At 38.6% G+C, this 12755-nt stretch overlaps 2 protein-coding genes across 2 annotated transcripts in view; both read right to left on the reverse strand.

Annotated features, from left to right (window-relative positions):
• Positions 1-12755, reverse strand: part of ft (cadherin-related tumor suppressor fat) — a 101068-nt gene that overhangs the window by 50868 nt on the left and 37445 nt on the right. The window lies entirely within an intron of this gene.
• LOC136982265 (diaminopimelate decarboxylase-like) lies at positions 10186-11447 on the reverse strand. Its single transcript, XM_067278739.1, has one exon. It carries the CDS (start codon positions 11442-11444, stop codon positions 10188-10190), a length of 1257 nt encoding a protein of 418 aa, XP_067134840.1. The 5' UTR covers positions 11445-11447; the 3' UTR covers positions 10186-10187.

Here is a 12755-nt window from a genome sequence, read left to right on the forward strand (position 1 = left end):
AAACTGAGTATACGGACGATATTCCATATAGAACTTATTGAAACCTTCCAAGGTCGGTAAGAAATGCCTGGAGGTAGTTCACGGCTATTCTATCGCACCGTGCATCAGCCCGTCAGACGGCCATTGCAGTGCTATTCGATCTCTTCTGCAGACCGACTAATTAGAGCTAACGGCCTCGGGTGGTTTTAACGAGTCCTGTCAAAACGGCCCGTCTTCCGATCTGGAGGTGACACACCCCGTGAGTGACACGATAGACCCTCAGTCTAACATCCCCTTCGTCCGGGCCGGGACCCCTCCCCGAGTAGCTCGTTTTAATCAGTTCTGATCGCTGAGTCTCGGCTATGCCAAGAATGCAACTTTCTAGTTGACATTTTAGCCTCACGCGGGCCCAAAACGACTGACCCGACAAAGGAAAGTCACTCGTGACGTCCGACGTTTACTGAAAAAAATTATGCCACGCCATCTAAAATGATATTAAATTCCATGTATTTTTAACATATTTAAACCGTTAAAATACCGAATTTAATTATTAAAATATTAAAAATTTTCCGATCGGCGAGAGCAAAAATCCGCATGCATGTTCGTGTTTTGAATTTCTAAGGAAAAATCGTCTAAAATTTTTCATTTTTAAATGTTTTTTAATGTATTTTGAAATTTATTTCGAGGAAAACTGAAATTTTTCCGTTTTTTGATATTTATCGAAATAAAAATTTGAATTTTTTTTGTTTTTTGGAGTTTCTCGAACGAAAAAAATATTTAAATTTATAAATATTCGATACAAATTTTAATTTTAAAAGCAAATTTCTATTTTAAGAACTAAAAAATACGTTTAAAATTTCAAATTTTGAGCGAAATTTGCAAAAAAACTCTGTCGGATTTTTTTTTAATTGGGCTATATTATGGCTAATTAATAATAAAATAAACAAAGTAATTTGAATAGAGGTTGGCGGTTAAACCGCCACCTCACGATAAAAGTAATAATTATAAATAAATTAATATATATAATTATATTTTTTAAATTTATAATACTCTAAAAGAAATAAAATTCGGATACATTTAGACAGAATTTATTTACCAAAGATAATAAATTTTCGAGTTATCTACTTAGTTGTATTCTGATAGAATTTAATAGAGGAGCATCGACACGAGAATGACAAATCGAAAAGTCAAAATGTCGACCCCGACTCAGAATAGAAGGGCGAAGAGTGACGTTGATAAGATAGAAAAAAGATTATAAATTCCGAAGCATCGAATGAATATCTATTATTAAATAAATAAAAAAAACACACGGGCATAGTTTTATATAAAAATTCCTCCAAGCTCCATAACATCGATGTGATGTTATGGAGCTCGGAGGAATTCTCGCATGGATCCATCATCCATCATCGTCAAGAAACATAATCCACTCGAGGGAAAGACCATTATCTTTGTTGCTCCAATCATCAAAAATTCAAACAAGGCATTATAAATCGTGATATATCCACTTTAAGAGTGGGTTTTCTGGGATATTTTTATTTTTTCGGGATAAAAAATGGCACCTCCGATCTTCGGAAATTTATCAGATTGGCGTAATTGATTCCCCGCGCCATTATTGATGACGAAATTAATAAGATATGGTCCGTGATTTTTGTGAAAATTAACATCGTCTTTAATTAGAAATAATGACTCTGATCCAAACCGATCATTATAAGATGAATTGCCCCCCCTTTTTTTTCTTTTGATAAATTATTTATTAACGTTTATAAATGTCTCGTTTGCTTCGTATGAATCTGTAATTAAATGTAGATTTTTTATGGTTCTGGGGAGATTCTTGCACTCTTGTAATGTGATAAATTAGAGAGGGAAATGTTTGTTATGTTATAGGAGTATGAGAAGTTCGGTGATGGAAGAATTGGGTGTGCATTGAGGGCAGGAATAGAAAAATTTGAGTATACCGAGTGCAAGACTGGGAGGATTGGTGTAAACTGAGGTTTCCGAAAAGAGTATAAACTGAGGACAAGAAGGGAGGATTGGTGTAAACTGAAAGCAGAACTAGAAGGATTGGTGTAAACTGAGGGTAAGAATAAAAGGATTGGTGTAAATTGAGGACAGAACTAGAAGGATTGGTGTAAAGTGAGGGCAAGACCGAAAGGATCGGTTTGAGGATTGAGATCGAGAATGGAGAGATTGGGCGTATACTGATGGAAGAATGGAATGGATTAACGTATACTGGTGCAAGAATGGAAGGATTGGGTGTACGTTGAAGAAAAGAAGAGGGCTAGAAGAGTTTAAAAGAGCGAAAATTTTAATTTTTATATACGTAACTTGGTATGTTCAATATATAATAATAATAATAATAATAATAAAAGATTAGAAAATTTGCTTTTGATATTATGGAGTGCAAGAATCTCTACGGGATAATGAATTCTATTCTAATACTCAATATGAATGTAATAATTTGAAATTTGTATACAAAAGAAAAAAAATATATTGTTTATAATGTAAAAATTTCAATTTTTCCCGAAAGCTACTGAAATTCCCCTGAAAACTTCATACAGTCGACAATCCAACGACACCTTTTTTTAGCAATGTTTCTTTATGAAGTATATACAAAATAACTTCTCAATAACGGTAATTTTTGAGGTTTCCGTCAGTGGTCGTTCAGAGGGTTCGACTATGTATGACACTTCTCGGAGGAATTTTGAGATAAAAATTACTTTTGGGGAAATTTTCCATAAGGGATTAAGAATTTCGACGGCGAAAGGAAATTTCAACAGAAATAATTTTTTAGAAGAAATTTCAGTAGCAAAAGATCATTTTTTGAGGAATTTCATAAACTGGAAATTTTAGGAACTTTATGGAATTTTTAGGGATTTTATTGTAAAATGTTTCGGGAGAAAGTTCAGTAGAAAAAAATTACTTTTGGGGGAATTTCGGTAGCAAGGGTTACTTTTTAGGAAAAACTTCAGCAGAAAAGAATTAATTATGTAGAAATATCAGTAGAAAAAAATTATTCGAGAGAGACTTCAACAGCAATAAAAATAAAAATTTTTCGGGAATTTAAGCGGAAAAACCATTCTGGGAAGGATTTCGAGGTAAAAAATTGCTGGTAGCGTACATTCCGACCTGGTTTTTCTTTAAATGAATTACACAAACATTAAAATCACAATTTTCTAAGGTGGCAATCACTCGCCAAAATGATTAATGGAAGAGGCAAAGGCACAATAGGGAAAAAAGTGCGCCAAACACAACGAGATTAATTATAAATTAATAAAGAATATTCGAATGCTTAAAGGCAATTCCGGTAAAAAATTAGCCAATAAAACAATTTATAATGGAAGAAAACAAGAGTTTTTTTATTAAGAAATTCGAAAAAAAGGTGCGTCGAGTAGCGGACAATTATCTGCAATTTGAAAAGGAGGAAAAAAAGAAGGTAAAAATAATTTTTGGTAACTTAATTCAGTGCATAAGATAAATCAAAAGCTTAATTGAAAGATAAATTTCACTTCAATCTCTCTTTACTAATCTATTAAAGATAATTATAGCCTTAAGTTTACGGAAAGTTATTTAGACACGAAGTCGCCATTTATATCTAACGCGGCTATTTTTCAACTCACTCCTTTCTAAAATCGAGTTAAACGACTTAAAAATACCTTTAAGTAGACAAAGAAATTTCCACCGAGTTTACCCGAAACAAAATAAACACGAGAAAAATGCAACAGAAACCCCCCGTTGCGTTTTCTTGTGTTTATTTTGTTTCAGAATTTTGCTGTGTTTTCTATTGCGGTTGGACTAGATGTATCGTTTAGTCGTGGGTTTTTCTGTATTTACTGGTGAGAAATGGGGATATTTTGCCGTGTTTTCTCGTGAGAAATGGGGATATTTTGCCGTGTTTTCTCGTGAGAAATAGGGATAATTGCTATAGAAATGAGGGTTTTTGCTGTATTCTCTGATGACGAAGTAAAATTTTGTTGCGTTTTCTGCTAATAAATGGAATTATGCTGTGTTTTCTGGTAAGAAATTGGTATTTAATACTGTGTTTCTGCTAAAAATGAGGATTTCGCCGTGTTTTCTGATGAGAATGAAACATTTTGCTGCGAGATGGTTGTTGCTTTTTCTGTCGAGGAAAACGATACAGGAAGAAGAGTGTTTTTGAAAAATTTCAACTTATCTAATCGATTTTAAAGTCGAATCGTCGAGTGGCAGCCTGGAGTCTGCGTCGGTGATGACTACACTCCACCCTCTCGGTGGGTGGCACTCACCGATGTCGAGTCACCACCCCAGACAGAAGCTAATTCTCTCGGGCAAAATGACGAGCGACTTAAAAAAATAGCAAAAACAACCGAAAAAGTCTCCTCTAGCCAACACGATTCCGGTAGATTTTTGCAGTCAGAATGGCCCATTTACGAGATTATTTAGGAGCGAATTTAGTTTAAGCTGTAATGTATAAGAGGCCCTTCCCCTTCACCAAATAATAATAAATTGAAAGTATGGGTCCTCGAGCTATAGTTTGTTTAATTTAAAGCATTTCGTAGAATAAATAACACAAAATTAACCCGAAGACGGGTAAAACTATGCAAATTACAGGTGAATAATTGTTAGAAACAGCAGAAAAACTCAGAGAGATGGTTGCAGTCCTACTAAAGGGTCGCACGCGCTGCTTACGTACACCAGGGATAGGAAACGAACACTGGCTACCGAAGTGACGTGAAATAACGAGCAGAGAGGGAGCTCTAATGACACCCGAAACGATAATTTGATCTACATAAGGCATAGAAACACCTACACGCGGGACGAAACTGTTAACTGCCGCTTATTTAGGGAAAACGAAACAGGTTCTGCACATCATTCATACAGAATGTGCTGACAAACAGTTTCCATTTGGCGTCTGCAAAACAAATAGAATGCTGACAACACCGTAAGATTCAAACGTCATTGCTGACAATAGAAGACGGTCCCGCTGTGTGATGGCTGCAGACAACATCTCGTATACTAGACAGGCACGAACGTCTTTTAACACCTAGGCTATGCCCTCTACCGTCGCAATTACAGTTAATATCTTGCCAGACCTCTTCACTTGTGAAATTTTGTATTTCGTTGCCTACTCGAGGCCTTTCCTCTGGAGGTAACCAGCCCGTATCGCCTTATATAATGGGCAGACTCGTCACACGGAGGCCCTACCGCTTTGTCGAGTATTAAATCGAAAAGCGTAAGGCATACCACGGCTACCGAGTCGAAACACTAGGGAGGCCCTCAAAAATCATCGAAGCCGTAACATCCACCTTATACCTAAATTCGACACGCGAGGCCCTAGGCGTATAAAAACTTAATCTACCGTACTTTTCTGTATCTGTGTGGCACATTATAACCCACAGCTAGTTACGTTACGCCTTACGTGAAAGCGAAAAACTGCATTTCTCTTTACTCCCGTCGTTAATGCCCGCGTGGTTGACCAAAACTCGGTTAATTGCGCGGTCGGGGGGTCCAATACGAACCGTAAAAAAAAAATAAAAGATAAACAACCTGTGCGAAAACAACGTATTAAGACGGCAATTCGGGCTCGGTAACGGTTAACCGACTTTTGGACCACCCCGTACGGTGGAAAACGCGCCGATTCAGTCATTAATGCCTTCCGAAAAGAGTTAAAATCAAATTTTTATTGACAAATTCGAAGGGACGAAAGTAAATTTGGGGGGGGGGTCGAAACACCGATTTAGTTTTTAAATTAGGGTAATTCGACACACGAGACGTTTTAATTAACAATAAACATCGTCGTATTTACCACGAGGATGGAGGAACGAAGCGCCGAAGTGGGACGTCATCGTCTTCATCGTCCTCTTCTTCTTCTTCTTCTTCTTCCACCACGTGCGATGACGTAACGAGTAATTTCTCGCCACGTTAAAAAATATGCAGAGCGAATTACTCGGAGCTCGGGCATTACTTATCCCTCGGCAATTAACGGTGGCAAGAATAAAATTTAAAAAAAACACAGAGGGGGAAAGAATCATACGTAACGAGCCGAAAAATTCGGTCGCCATTTGCATTATTTTTTAAATATTTTTTATTGATTTTATTTGGCGGTATATTTCCCCCGCTACTTAGCACGCGAGGGGAAGCGACGTTTTTTATATTACATATTTTTTCTTTTTTCGGAGGGACCCGCAGCCTCCCCCATTGGAATTCCCCGAGCCTCCCGGGCCGGTCATAAAAATTCTCGTAAAAACCTCCGCTGCGACCGGTAATGGTGGACCGAGGAGGGTACGCGTCTGTCTCCTCGGGCGTGTACACTTGTACCAAAGCTGCTTTGAGCTTGGGATTTTGGAGGGAAGCTTCGTTTGGTGTCCCTCTTCTCCTTCTTCTCTTTTTAAGAGTGTCCGTAGGGAAGTTCGACCCCCCGGCTACCGATGGTTTGATGTCTTTACTTACTCGCCCATTTTTTGGACGTATTTTTTGGACTACCGTGCCCCCGTTTTGGTTCCTCCGTTCGTTTTTTGGACCTATTTCTGGCTACTGTAACATTTTCGGACAAATTTTCAGCTACTCTAATCCCACTTTGGCCGTAAACGAATTAATCGAAATATTCCTCACCATTCCGACGACACGAGTGTGTCGTGAGTGACTTGTGTCGTTAGACAAACACTCGATGCAACGACACGCACGGACTTCTCGAGTTACCTACACTTTCAACTATGTTTCTTATTGAAGAAGATGGGTTTTATACCCAGAAAACGGCCGGGAGGGTGACCTTAATTTCACACTACAATCTCCCCCCTTTCGTAGTGTGTTTCTTTTGTCTCCCACTTTGTCGTACGAGCTTGGAAATGGAGGAAACGACCGCAGGAAATGTAATTTCATTTAAACCTTCGTCCGAATTTATGATTTCTGGCGTGAGTTAAACACAACGAATGCAACGTTAATCCCGGGTCAGCAGGCACTACGTCACGCTGGGAAGGGACGAAAGAATCCACTAGCCTTGAGGATTAGTGGCAGAGACAAGATGAATGATAGCAACCCTCTATCGCAGTCGGTCCCCTTCTGTCAAACAACTTGGCGAATTCTATTCGCGATGTTGTCACCTCTCCTGGGCTAAACACATGCGCTATATCGGGGTTTCCCCCTCGTCTTTTCAATAGAAGCTTTATAAAGCGGCTCTCGGGCTCCTTCTCGGCCGTTTTAAACGAAATTATTGCGATTTAAGTGAAGCGTAATGTCGGCTAAATAATTTTATAATACTTATTTTAAAAGAATTAAGCAAGTTAGGGGGATCTTTCTAACGAAACATTCGTTAAATTGATTCGAATAATAATGAGGGGGATGGAGGGAGACGTCGTCTGTGGCTTTTCTTTGTGCAAGTTTCTTGCTTGAACTGGGGGTTAAACGTTATACCCGGTTAAAATGGGATAAAGAAATATAACTTCTGTGTAAATTATGTAGGAAAATACCTGAAATGCTCGAATAACACGCAAAAATCCCTGTTAAGAACGGAAAATACTAGGAAAACGCAAAGAATATTCAAAAAATTTCATTATAAACACAAAAAACAGTAGAAAAATTCAAAATGTATTAAAAATATGACTTAAAAAAGGAAAGAACTCCGAAAAATAAGCCGACAGAAAGAAACACTTCATAAAAATCATTAAGAAAATACTTTTTTCTAAAATAATTTTTATAAAAACGAGAACTTTTGAACGCAGAAGGGGTTAGAATTCATACTTATTTGCTTCTATATCGCACACAACACTACTTATTGCAGAACAGGAGTAAACTACTGGGGTATGTTCATAACTTAAAGGTAAGGAAGGAAGAAGAAAGGAGGGAGCCATTTCCTTTGTAGTCGCGTGTGAAGAGAGGAGGGTGGATCGTTCGATAATGCCAAGAGAAAAACGACGAGCATCCATCACCAGCACCTTTAAAACGGTCGGCAAAAAGGGTAAACATCGAATTCCCTATCCTCCCGTTAATACTCTTCCACTAGATTCACTTGTTTCCCGCGCAATTAATACAAATATATATATAAGGTGATGGGTGCTTAAAGTCACGAGAAAGCGATCGTCTGCTATAATTGTCTTTACGAACCAGGAAAAGAGGGGAGTACAAGGTGGCAAAAACGGGGGTTAAAACGGGGCACTTTTTAATGGATTTATAGATTTTATATTGACGGTAATGAAGGGTTGAACTGTAAAGAATGTGAAGAAAACACAGAGAAATGAGACTTCCAATTGTAGAAAATGTGAGGTAGACAAAGAAATGAAGTGTTGAGCTATAGAAAATGCGAGGGAAAGCGGAGACGGAGAAATAAAGTGTTAAAGTATAGAAAAAGTGAGGAAGCGAAGCGTAAAACTATAGAAAATGTGAGGTAAAGACAAAGAAACGAAGTATTAAACTATACAAAATATGAGGAAAAACAATTGAAGAAAGAACAAAATACGAAAGCGTAAAGCAGAAAAAAGGAGGGGGAATACAAAAGCACACTCTCCACGTAGTGCATGAAACCCACAGAGGTAAAGAACAGTGGTATCATTCACTACATCGAGAATCCAAGTGTAAATTTTGTATTTCGAAAAATGGAATGAAAACAAAGGAAAAATTTAACTAGTGGTGTCACAATTAAATTAAGCATTCAACTTTAAATACATTTAACATTCTTCCGAAAAAAATAGGAATTCGACGGTAGAATTCAATCGATCAAACATACAATAAGCATTGTGTGTATTTTGTTGTGATTTTTTAGTGTTCTTCGGAGAAGAAGGGAATTTGTCATCACCTTATTAAAATTTGATCGTAAGAAAATAGGGGGGAAAAGGGGAAGAAGAGGAGGAGGAGGGGCATTTACAGCACTCGATATTTCCTTCTGTAATAAACTAAGACATGATTTACAAGACGTCCAATATACAAGCCAGACACACAATAAGCTTTATATTACGTTGCAGATACCAACGATAAAATACAGTCATTTCGACTGAATCCGACACTGAGCCAGTTAATTAAAGTCCACGTTACTTTACGGAACCATCACGATTTAGTGCAACGTAACACCAAAAATACTTAACCGTTGTGTTTCGTGTGTGTGTGTCAGAGAGCCACAACTTGGTCTCCCTTTTCCTACCTGCTTGATAAAGTTACGAAGAAATTCCTAATTTAAATATAAATAAAAAAAATACTACGACTTCTCCGCCCCTCTCCCCGCCCCCGTCTCGAATGACGTTTTCGATTTAAAATTAAAAGGAGGAATTAAGTCGTTTGAGGTATAATTTAAAAAAAGAAAACAAGAAAAATGGTGAAATTTGCTCCCCTTTTAACCGTTTATTAATTAGGAGATACGTCAGAGTTGCGGGTTCGGGTCCGTTTCGTTGGGGAATTTCCTCTGTCGAGCCGCGAGAGAGGGAGGAATTTGGGGGAAATTTTTCTGTTTGCTGAGGGATTTGTCCCTCTTTCGAATGGTTGGAGGTGATAAACATCGCGCCTTTCTCACAATTGAAAATGAAACTTCGATGCTTCTGTGTGCAACAAGGCTTGACTTTTTGAGTTTAGCATTCGTTTCAGAGTGCATTTCTCGCTACAGGGTGGTCCAAAAGTCAGTTAACTTTTCCGGAAACTAAATACTCTATTTTACTTTTACAAATCTTGGTATCTTATAAATGCTTCCGTTTACTTCTTCCATCTTTCAATTCCCTACAACGCGCGGGGTGGCCAAAAAGTCAGTTTACCATTCTAAAGACTAGACGCTGCCTAGTTCAAATATTACGTGTACAAACGTTAAAAAAATTTGTTTAACCCATAAATTCGGGCTATGCTTAAATAATTTTATGCATTATATACATTAAGTATCATTTTAAAGCCTGTTCTAACATTGAAATAAAAAAAGAAATACGGCAAAACTCGATATAGCGCCCTCGCGAACTGCGCCACCCCCGTCAAGTGGCAACGAGTGCTTGTGAAGGGATCGTTCCCATAAATTAACGCGAACTCTTCAGTCTGTCAGTTACTAAATGTACGGTTATGCATCACAGACGGCAATGTTATCACCAAATCGCTTGACTTTCAACCCCTCAACCTCACCAGATCCCTCGGCTTTTCGCTTCTCAGCCTCACAAATCTCTTGACTTTCGTCCTCTCAACCTCATTACTGTATATAATTCTTATGACTCGAGATGCTTCGGTTTAGCGCCAGACACGGTCCAATGCCGATTCCGGGAGAGGAACCAACGTTATTTAAACGCAACTTCTGGAAGTAAATGGTCTCTCCTCCTCAGCTCTTCTTCCGATTCTCTCTCTCTAATCAAGTAAGAAGCATTTTTGTCTACCATAACTTCTGCAGCTCTAGTCCTACTGGAGAAATTGGAACTCATGGAGCTACCATAGGCTCCTGCATGGAAAATAACCAACGAGTCACCTGGAAACACTCGAAGGAGTCGTTCTTCTGCTAAGACGTCGGAATTTTCACAAACGGGTCCCACTACATCGTATATTTGGCCCTCTGATTCCCTCCTAATCACTTCTTCCACCCTATGATAACTTCCATAGAGAGCTGGACGAATTAATTCTGTCATGGATGCATCTACAATGGCAAAATTCCTGCACCCCCTCTTTAAATACTCTATTGTAGTGACCAGAACACCCGATTCTGCCAACAAAGATCTCCCAGGTTCTATTATAACTTGCATGCCTTTAGAAGCGATGGGCGCGGCGAGGGTTCGAACCCACTCGGAAATATCTGGTGAAGGATCGTTGGGACGGTAGGGAACACCTATACCACCTCCCAGATCGACGAAATTTAAGTCAACCCCGGATTTACCGACTCGGTTCACTAATTCCAGCAAACAATCCCTAGCTTCCAGTAGGGGTTGGAGGTGTAGAATTTGAGAACCGACGTGACAATCCACACCTTCGGCTTGCAAGAAGGGTGAAGAACGTATCCTGGAGTACAGTTCGGGGGCTTCTTCCAGGGGAATGCCAAATTTATTACTTTTTAATCCAGTTGCGAGGTAGGGGTGCGTTGCAACATCGACGTCTGGGTTCACTCTAACTGAAACTGGTGCCACAGTGCCACTGCTTCTAGCAATTTCTTCCAGGCGATCGATTTCTTGCCAGGATTCAGTGTTAAAACATTTGATCCCAACTTCGAGCCCCAGTTTTAGCTCGTAGGTACTCTTGCCTACACCAGAAAAGACGATTTTTTGGGGGTTGCAATGGATTTCTAGAACACGAAGCAGTTCCCCCGAAGATGCGACGTCGAAACCGCACCCTTGACGACGCAGGAAGTGAAGCAAAGCTTGGTTGGAATTGCACTTCACCGGAAAACAGATCACGTGATCGCAATCTCCTAAACCCCGGCGATAGTGGGCCAGTTTTTCCAGAATAATATGCTTAGAGTAAAGATAAAGAGGGGTGCCATACTGTTTAGCCAAGTCTTGGATAGAAAGGGATTCTATGTGTAATACTCCATGGCGCCGGTGGAATGCCATGATTTAAGAGTACACCAATCGACAGATCAACCGACAGACCGTCTGGGCAAACCGTAGATGCATTCTTATACACGTTGGCTATCTAAAAATCGGATAATTCGTCTTTTATCCAACACTACAACGATAATAAACGGCTGTATCTTTGGGAAATTGCGAAATACAAACAGATGTACGCTTCGGATGCTGATAGTAGGGTAATTTAACTCATTATTTTTACCGATATCAGCATTATCTACACTTAAACAAACCCTAATTCCCACGCATAATTTTTTAATTTAATGCCACATAAACACCAAATTTATGCTAATTTTTGCGAGGGGAATGCCCCACTAGAAAATTTATTTTCTAGGTGATTTCCCCACTAGAAACTACTAAAACATAGACACGAATTTATCCAAAATGGCGACTAGAAACTGGAAGTGTCTATCCCCCGAGAGCGCTTATTATACGCTTTCAAACACGTTTTATCAGTGATACTGAATGGAGGAGACACGTGGCTGTCGTTTAGGGACCTTTTTTTTCGTTTAGAAATTCGTAAAATAAACTGAAAGTTGTGTATTGAAAAACGTCATTGTCACCCAATGACGTAACTTAATACAAATAGTCAAAGGGTCTGCTTTCTAGTCTCTTCTTTTCTGGGGATTTCCAAATTTTCTACTTGAACGACTAGCTTTGTGTATGTGTTTCTTCATATAGTAAGCGGGGGACTAGAGTAAATTACGTCACAGATATTTTGGTATAGTAAGCAGGAGACTAAAGTACGTCACAGTTGAATATTTTAGTATAGTGAACTCGGGATTTCATCGAAAATAACAAAATATGAGGCATATTTACTTAAATTATGGCATAAATATTATCTACATTAACCCTATAACGTTTGTAGAATAGGTTTTAAGGATGAAATTCTAAAAAATAACGTTTTTTTAAGCTACAAAACCGGATTAAAAGAGGCGTAATGGAACAGCTGTGGGAGAGTTCTAATCCTTACCGACTTCCCCACCCAACAATGCTCTTTTTTCAGAATACAAGAGCTAAAATACCCCCAAACTACATTTTTATCTTAACATTTCGTTCTCTTGGTCGTGCTTCCAGATAAAGTTGGCGTGAACAAAGAATAAGAGGGATTAATTTAACAATGATTAGCATTTAATCCCGTAGAAAACAGGGTGAATGACGCCAAGTTTTGGATTTAAACGGATTAAATCCATTAATCAAACAAAATAAAAAAGGTTTTTTCTACAGAAAATTAGTTACGATTTCGTAACTACGAGGGGTTAACACGCTTTGAAACGAATGAAACGATTTAATTAT

Source organism: Centruroides vittatus, unplaced genomic scaffold (assembly GCF_030686945.1).
Source record: "Centruroides vittatus isolate TY-2023 unplaced genomic scaffold, ASM3068694v2 contig_817, whole genome shotgun sequence".
Lineage (NCBI taxonomy): Eukaryota > Metazoa > Arthropoda > Arachnida > Scorpiones > Buthidae > Centruroides > Centruroides vittatus.

Bases quoted from the DNA above. Each gene is read 5' to 3' on its own strand.
- LOC136982265 (XM_067278739.1), bottom strand. From the start codon at position 11,444: ATGGCATTCCACCGGCGCCATGGAGTATTACACATAGAATCCCTTTCT.